The 9,191-nt window shown below is 41.6% G+C and overlaps 1 gene segment (V, D, J or C); it reads left to right on the forward strand.

Annotated features, from left to right (window-relative positions):
• Window positions 1-502: 502 nt before the first annotated feature.
• LOC131480561 (T cell receptor delta constant-like) lies at window positions 503-8,364 on the forward strand. The segment is given in 4 exon segments: window positions 503-636; window positions 6,958-7,236; window positions 7,828-7,893; window positions 8,244-8,364. Coding segments are annotated over 4 exon segments (549 nt in total).
• The last annotated feature ends 827 nt before the right edge of the window (window positions 8,365-9,191 follow it).

Below are 9,191 nucleotides of genomic sequence, written 5' to 3' on the forward strand. Positions count from 1 at the left end.
CAAGTTGAGAGCCTGGCATGGTAACCTATGGCTGAAGTCCTCGCCTTGCATGCACTATGATCCCATATGGGCACCAGTTTGTGTCCTGGCAGCCCCACTTCCCATCCAGCTCCCTGCTTGTGGCCTGGGAAAGAATTCGAGGACAGCCCAAAAGTCTTGGGACCCTGCACCCACGCGGGAGACCCAGGAGAGGTTCCTGATCCTGGCTCCTGGCTTCGGATTGGTGCAGCTCGAGCCATTGCAGCCACTTGGGGAGTGAATTCAACAGATGGAAGATCTTCCTCTCTGTCTCTCCTTCTCTCTGTATATCTGACTTTCCAATAAAGAAATACTTAAAAACATAAAGAGATGGCAGGTTAAGAAGCTAATAGAAAAAAAAGAGAGGGGCTTTCCTGAGTGTCAGCACTCAAGAGATAAGACAGCAAACAAGCTGCCAACATATAATGCTTAGCTCTCAGACGCCCTTACAAATTTCTGTATCTCCGACTACCTTTGTTCTGCTCCACCCACTCCTTCCAAACAGATGAGCTAGACTGGCAGGGCAAATGGGTAGCAAGATTTTTGTAGTGATACCAGGAGTCGTGCAGACAGATAAACTCATCTTCGGACGTGGGACTCAACTCATCGTGGGAGCAAGTAAGTGATTTGTGATTTGTTTTAGCTCATCTCAGTGTAAGCATTCCCTTGGAGTGGTTGTAGCACAGTTCTGTGTGTAAAGGGCTTTCGGGGAAGTCATGAGTTTCTAAATTGGAAACCCATTATTGCAATGAGTTGGAGTGTGCTTGGGAAGTCTGTTCTGAAGCTTGGCATTAATATGTTTGCTACAACAACTTTAAAAATAAAGTAGATAAGGCTTCTGTGTCTGAACTCCTATTTAGAGCCTGGGACTGGAAAGAAGGTGAGAGGGTCCTGGTTTCTGAGGGAAATGAGTCACAGTTATCCTATAGGATGAAGACAGGTTAGAAAGAAGAGTTATGAAAGAAATTTAATACAAGACATTTGTGCTAAGAACTTGTTTTAATTGAGCATGGTTGGTTCAGATAAATAATCCCCAAGACCCCACTATAGTCTGGATCTGCTGAAAACGATTAAGTACTCACCAGCCCTGCTAGCCCTGACCCTGGTGAGAGCTCACCAGGACTCGCCCACAGACTGATGCAAAAACACAGCCAAGCCACTAACATCAAGACCCTAGAAGAGTAATGGTGCCCTCCTGCAAGGTCCACTCCTAGTAGTCTCGTGTGATGTTTGGAAGTCCAGAGGCTATACTCAGGTAGTTTATGTAGCTGCCAACTGTCAGTCATTGAGACCAGTCCAAAGAACAGGAGTTGTTCAGGTACTTTCCAAAATGCCAAGTCCAACGGAACAGGCGTTACCTCTTAGGTGGTTAGATATTGATTTTGCTTATTTCAGAGAAAATAAAGTAGGGAAAAGAATGTGAACGTGGCAAGACTGACAGTCTTAAAAGTGACTGGTGCTGTCGACTTGAACTCTGGCTATCTGAGGACAATATAAACTTACAAGGGGTCCTTCCTTCACTGTCTGATACCTCCAGAGAAACAGTGAATTTGGTGGGTTTTTTAATCTTCGTGGGGAGAAAGCCTAAAGCAATGAAAAAAAGGAGGGAAACAATCACGTTGGAACTGATTGCAGTCTGATTGATGTTTGGCAAATTGCATCTAAGCCAAAAAGAAAAAAGTATTCTGCTTTATTTTCTCTTTAAATCATTTGCACTTAAAATTCAGAATTATCTGCAGTGTTAGCATCAGATCCTTGAGGCTGTGCCTTCAGGAGTCTTAGGGAAGAAGGAAGGTAATGAAATTAATGCTTGGCCCCTCTGCTGACCATGCTCCCAAATAACATTCCATTCGTTTCTGTAGCTTTCTCTTTTTGCAATGATGGAGTGCAATATGATGCTAGAAAGCCCAGTTGGGGAAGAGGGCCTTTCAAATCAAGCCCCTAGTCCTTAAAGTTTTCACAGCCAAGAGAGAGGCCTTATGAACTTGTCATGCTCTTGATTTTTGGTGACAAGACAGAGTAAGCATACAGTCTTTAGGTTCTGTTTTTGGTGATTACTATATACCCCTCTGAGACTTGTACATGGATCCAGAGGTGGGAGAAAATATAAAACAAAAATTAGCAATCCAAAATGAGTAGTGGTTTCTCTGACCTGTACGCAGAACACACCGCACCGATGGGTTCCCCCAACTAATTTCTTGTACAACCCTCAGGTCCTTGAAAAGTCTTTCACTGGACTCAGGGAATTAGAAAATAGATTCATTACTTTGTGTGACTCAGTTTGAGTGATGTGGGGAAATTAAGTTTTTAATCAAAAAGGAGCATTTATGGCCCAACAGAAAGGAACCAGAGTATGAGAATGGGGCCTGTTTTTAAACCCTTCTGCTCTCAACCCGACACTCATTCTAATAAATGCCAGAGTTCTGCACCTCTATCCCTACCCCCAGCTAGTATGTTCTTGAAAGTTTCTCCCAAAAAACCATGAGTTAACATTTCCATCTGGAAAGCAGCTAGCAGTCACCTGTCACTCTTTTGCTCTGTCTTAAACCTTGTCCCCACATCTCTTGCACGGGGATTTCATGCCACACTCCTATCCAACCGTTCAACTATTATTAGCTTCAAAGAGAACTGAGACTTTGTGCACTCAGCCCCTGGCCTCCTCAAGGGCAGTTTTGTAGTTTTTAAGCCATAGTGTCTGCAGATTGAACCATCAACCTGGGAAGATGGAGCCCAGGTATTCTGGCCCAGGCCCCAGGAGCAACCCCAGAATAGTTATCTGCAAGCCAGTGTTGCAATGTGGTCCTGGAATACCCGACAGATGTTTTTTGGAGCCGGCACCAAACTCCTCGTGGAACCCCGTGAGTTCATTTCATTTTCCATATTTCTGTGGCTGGTTTGAATCCTGGAATAGGAGCTACCATTAAGTTTGCTTTACAAATTATAATAACAAATGAAATTATAACTGGAAGATGGAGTAGTGTGAGTGTAAAGTGGATCAGAATGAAGGCATCTGACCGAGTCACTGAAGAGCTGTGCTTTTATTTATAAATTTGTATCTATAAACTGTAGTCCCCACTTATTACTGAAAACTTCAGAACAGCCCAGATTGTATATAGACATTCAGAAGAATGGTTCTGCTAGTTGAAACTTTCAGGTGCAAGGGAGACAGAGGCAGGGACATTTTGGGCCAAAGGTTACAGATATCTTCCTCATTTTTATACACCCCTTTCATTAGAGTGATTTGTGTGTATGGCTCACAGCAATCTGGAAACAAATGCCCTTTGGCTTGGAAGAATTTAGAGAGATGGTAAGCCTAACCAGGATAACCAAGTAGAGTGAACTTTTATTTCAGGGTTTAAGTCAAATCCCATGTTTTGAGGAACCTGGAAATTCTAAGTGACATTTATTACAGATGTTGATCTTCTGAGGGGGCCAGCAGAACTCTGTGTAAATATAAAACATAGATGATTTCTATATTTAGAAATTAACAAAAACTGTTCATAAGGACTGCATGCTTGTTTTTGTACTATTTAAGAGGATATAACTTTAATGTTGTGTTCATACCCATAAAAAGTATGAAAATAAAATGGTGATTGTCCAAACAAGCAACACTTGCGAAAAATGTTGAAATGTAATCAGGTTTTAGAACAAAAAGAAAACAGGAAATTCTCAAAACACAAGTAATTATACTTTAATTTAAATGTTGAACTATAATATTGCAAGCTGTGCAAGTTCAAGTTTTGAGCTACGTCAAATATACAATAGACTAAGCTGTATATGGCAACTTTATTGAGTGCATTTTATTTATTTATTTATTTGTTGGATTTAGTTAATCTTATTTACAGCTTTGTTTCTTTTTTTTACATTTCAGAGCATTACACAATTACATTTTTTCATTTTCTGACCTGCAAACAGATACCTTAAACAGAAATATTTTTTAAAAAAATTATCAAATTAGGTACATCCAAAATGCAACAATTACACATGACAATTAATTCACAAAGTGTAATTCACTAGGACAGATCCTAAGAATTCAGGAATAGCCAGTCAGCAGAAATCTGACCAAATGTAGCAACCAACCATTTATATATCCAGAAATGAAACCTATCTAAACTCCCAAACTAAAAGCTTGAAAGTTTTGGTGAAATTCCGAGTAAACAAGAGTGATAAGTAAAAACAAGGGACAGAAAGAGGTCTTGAGTCTGCTGATTCATTCCCCAAATGGCCACAAAGGCTGGAACTGAGCAGACCCAAAGCCAGAAGCCAGGAATTTCTTCCAGGTCCTCCATGTGGGTGTATGGGCCCCAGTACTTGCACCATCCTCTGCTGCTTTCCCAAGCCGTAATCAGGGGGCCAAAGTGAAAGTAGAGCAACCAGGATACAAACCGGTGTCCATGTGAGATGCTAACAGCGCAAATGGAGGTTTGGCCTACTATGCCACAGCACTAGCCTCAAGGATATTTTATTTTTTAAAAATTAACTCGATCATATGGCCTGCTCTTTTGTTACCGTGGTGCCAAAGAATGGATTAGATTTTAAAATTTCTTTCAAATGAGTATTTTAACTATGTAGACATTATTTTAGAAAGAAGGACCAAGAAAAAAATGTCTTACCGATTCAATGCTTTAGGCTCAGTTTGAAATGCCAACTAATGGATTCAAAACTCAATATCTTAAGTGCATGACCTTCTTCAGACATCTGTCTTGTCAGCTGTATTACACTGTTCAAATTATTCAAACTCAGTCTCTCCAGCCCAAAGTGATCATTGACAATTGCCTAATGACTTTAGATTTTTCTCAAATCCTAAGCAAAGCCTAATTGTACAACTAAATCAAACTAGAATGGAAGTACACTCAAAGGAGAAAAGGGTTTGCTTTGTTTGGTCTTATGGACAAGTTTCCTTCCTAACTCATAACTCTCTCAAAAAAAAAAAAATCAACTGGAATCCATTCTAGCTTAAGTAAAGATAGTGAGCAAGAAATACCTAAAGGAAATAAGCAAGGCTTGAGGTTTGTCTGAGGGGAAGTGAGTAAGCAAGGCCCGTGGTTTCCAGCCGTTGATGTGCGGGTTATCAGTTGCTGTCCTCAGAGGCTTCCGCTATACAAGAAGACAAAACCCTGGAGGTTTTCTCATGCAGGCTGCAAGCAGGTTCCACAACCGCCCTTGGAAAGCTTCTCAATCCTTGTCTAGAGCTGAAGTCAAAAACAGAAGGAACTAGATTCTGCTACACTCCAGTTTCCTACCTTAAGTAACTGGAATAGAATCCAGTCTTTAATGAAAGTTCTTGGCAGAGAAAAGAATGAGTGAAGGGAGTGAGGAGAGGGTTTCAGCTGATTGCCTAGGCAAACTCTCGTGAAAAATTGCTTATTTTCTATTCATCATCAAAAGTTTTTGCTTAGCATTATCCAGTGTTTTTTTAAAGATTTAATTATTTTTATTTGAAAGGCAGATTTACAGACAGAAGGAGAAAGAGAAAGAACTTCCGCTCACTTTTTCACTCCCCAACTGGCTGCAATGACTGGAGCTGAGCCAGTCCGATGCCAGGAGCCAGCAGCCTCTTGCAGGTCTCCTGCATAGGTGCAGGGTCCTAAGGCTTTAGGGGTTCTCCACTGCTTTCCCAGGCCACAAACAAAGAACTGGATGGGAAGTGGAATAGCTGGAACACGAACCAGTGCCCATATGAGATCCCAGCGTTTGCAAGGGGAGGATTAGCCAACTGAGCCATGACACTGGGCCCTTGTTTAGCAGTGTCTAGTGTCTTGATTATAGTCCATAGTAAAGAAAAGTACACTAGAATTTTACATGTTTTTCATTTGATGCCAAGAAGCCAAATTCACTGAAGTTGTAAATGCCAAATACCACAATCACAGGAGCAATTAACATTGAAAAATCACATGGAGTTTAGGATTGGAAATGCATTCACATTCAGATGATCAATCACACTGGTTGGTTGTCTTTCCTGACTTCGGGTATTAGCCAGGTACTTTCTTCAGTGGTTACTTAAAAGTAGCTCAAGATTCCAAACCTTCACAGACACCAAAATTTATCACAGCACAGAAACTTCAATAAGGCACAGTGTGAAAGAATCATTACCACTTCTCTCAAAGCTCCAGCATCTTCTGTTTAAAGGAAAGGAAAAGAGGCACCTTCAGAGTAGCAGGTAGATACCAGTTCAAGACAAAGCGTGAAAGAAAAGAGGGTCAGGAGGGGAACTAATTACTGGGACCCACATTCCACAGCTCCTCCTAGAAGAAACCAAGAAGAAATGGGCTTAAAACTGGCTTTATATCTTTAAGGACTTCCTGAGAATGCTAGCTGTTAGTCTCTAGTTAATGAAAACAAAGAGAGAAAATTGCACAGTCATCAGACACTGACAAAGAATCAGTATTCGCCTAAAAAGGGCTGTACCAATTGAGTTCAGCTGATCCCCTGCATTGCACGGCCTAGGATTGACACCATGCAGTAACCCCCATACTGCCATACTTGGTATGTGAACCAATGAGACAGACCTCAGATCCCTGATTCTTTCATTAACATAATGTAAGCATGAACACCTGACCTGAGCTGACTCTAAGGGGCTCATGCATCTAAAGCAAACCCACTGATGCAGATATTGAACCTGATCTTAGTTGTCCATAGGGTTGATTGAGAAACCATAAATAATTAATGCCTAGATGACTCAATAAGTTCTTGGTAGTTGTTCTTTTACAATTCTGCTTCCAGTCTTGTTTCTTAGCAGGTCCTACCAAGAGGTCAGACAGCCCTTCCATGCCTGCTCCCTTTGGTTATAATTTCATGGAGGTGCTAACAAGCCCAGGCCGCTAGCAGGACACATGTAGGCCATAGTGCATAGTGTGTGACCTAAGAAGGAACTGAAGTAACCAAAACAAGTGAAGTCATAAACAATCATGTCACAAAATAAAATGATTGTATTTGCAGAATTTCAGTCTCCTTCCAAACCATCGGTTTTTGTCATGAGAAACGGAACAAATGTCGCTTGTTTGGTGAAGGATTTCTACCCCAAGGATGTAAACATAAGCCTCCAACCACCCAAGCAGATAACAGAATTTGACCCTGCTATCGTCGTCTCTCCCAGCGGGAAGTACAGTGCTATCAAGCTGGGTCGGTATGAAGATTCAAGTCCAGTGACATGTTCAGTTCAACACAACAAGGAAATTGTTCACTCCACTGAATTTGAACTGAATACAAATTCTTCAGGTAAGCATCTACAAGGTGCTAGTAACTGGAAGGGAAGCAAACCTGGAGGAAAGGGAATTTATAGATGTAAACTCCAAACAGAGCATTCTCAATGTAACATCAGGCTGGAAATAAGATTTAGACCCAGTTATAACCTGTCATTGTTGAGAAGGAAATTTTCTGAAAACTTGACTACAGACCAGGGGAAAGCCCATCTCATTTGTTCCTGTCTGTTACTCCTTATCACCAACCAGTACCTCCTACATACAAATAATTATCCATTAGACTCTGACATTAAAAGTTTGCAAACAGTCTAATCAAGTGCTAAATTCCAAAAATAAAGAGTTGACCCAGCCTATCTCGGGGTTCAGAATCCTAGTTTTAACCTACATATTCAAGCATGCTTGGATATTGGCATCATGATGCTTTAAAAAGCTCAGAGCAGAAAGTGTGTTGGTTGTATAAACAGCTGTATTACCTTAAACTAATCATACCCTGTATTTCTCAAGTTCTCTGGGACCAAAGCTCCCCTCGGAGTTTAAGGTCCCAACATCCTCTAACTCTAAGCCTCCTGGTTGCCAGTGTGACCCTGACCATTGCTGTTTGTTCCAGATAATCCAAAACCCACAGAAGCTGTAAGCCCGGGGCAAACTTCAAAGAACAACCGTGAACCAAGAGGTTAGTTCAGATCAAAGGGCCAACTGCAGAAACTCTGTAATTGTCCACTGAGACTTTCAAAGCTTTAGATGCCCAAGGAGAACAAACACCACACTGGGCCCAGTTGATGTCCTATAGCTTTGACTCTCCCTGAAGAGCTTGTCCGGCAGCAAGTGTAACTTTGCCAAGCCTGCCTGGCTGCATGTGAGCAGCAGCTGACATTTCCTGGGGCTGTGTGGCATCAAGCTGGGCTTGCAAGCCAGGTAGAAGCATGGTGACTTGGGGCGGACTGGCATCGTGGTGATAAGCCCAATGAGTAAAAGGAAATTTACTCTTTCTCTAACGCCGATGTTCCCCTTCTTCATCCACAGTTTACCCCGAGAAGGTGAACATGATATCCCTCACGTTGCTGGGGCTACGACTACTGTTTGCCAAGAGCATCGCTGTCAATTTTCTCTTGACTGCCAAGTTATTTTTCTCCTAAGGTAAGAAGGAGCTGCATTTTATTTCAACCTCCACCTAAATTATACTTCCTGCAGAGAAGAGAAGTTCAGAAATGGTAAGAAACCAAGAGGTGTTGGTGAAGGGGAAAACAAAGAGGCACATTTAAAATCAATAAGGTGCAGTATCTTAGATACTCAGCCTAGCAACATCCCATTTATATTACACCTTTATTTTAAGTCACATATAGGAATCACTATTTAGTATACCATGCTACTTTTCTAACACACTAATCAATAACACCCCCTCCACCCAGCAAACAAACACAACCTAAATAAGGAGAATGAACCATCTTTAACTGCTATTTTTTATCTGTTTGGTCAAGGGGCCAAGGGATGTTTTCAAATCCATAAGCACCTCTCACCTGAAGAATATTAATGGTAGGCATAATCTACCTTCACCTTAATAAGGGGAATTCCAGCTCCCACTCCTCATTCACAAGACTGTGATACTTGGACCAGCCTGTCTTTGGGATGACCCCACACACATTAGCAGTGAATCATCCACAATTAGGTACTCAGAGTACATACTAAGTTGGGTTTAAATGTCAACCATTGGCCTGAATTTTGTGTTCTCTTTCTTGTACGTGGAATTCAAATCAGGACCCAGCTATGCCTATTAGCTTACTCCTCCAATATCCTAAACACTCATCAACCCCTCACTTCCTGTTCTAGGTACAATCCTAGACTTAGAACATTAGACTGATCTGAGCAAGACTAACACATACCCACTCATTCCCCAGTAAATGTCCTGCCCCGTGGGGTATCTTCAAGCAGGTACAAAAACACAGGCAGTGTGGTTGTGGAGAAAGAGCGAAA

The sequence above is a fragment of the Ochotona princeps genome, chromosome 6 (genome assembly GCF_030435755.1).
Source record: "Ochotona princeps isolate mOchPri1 chromosome 6, mOchPri1.hap1, whole genome shotgun sequence".
Classification (NCBI taxonomy): Eukaryota; Metazoa; Chordata; class Mammalia; order Lagomorpha; family Ochotonidae; genus Ochotona; species Ochotona princeps.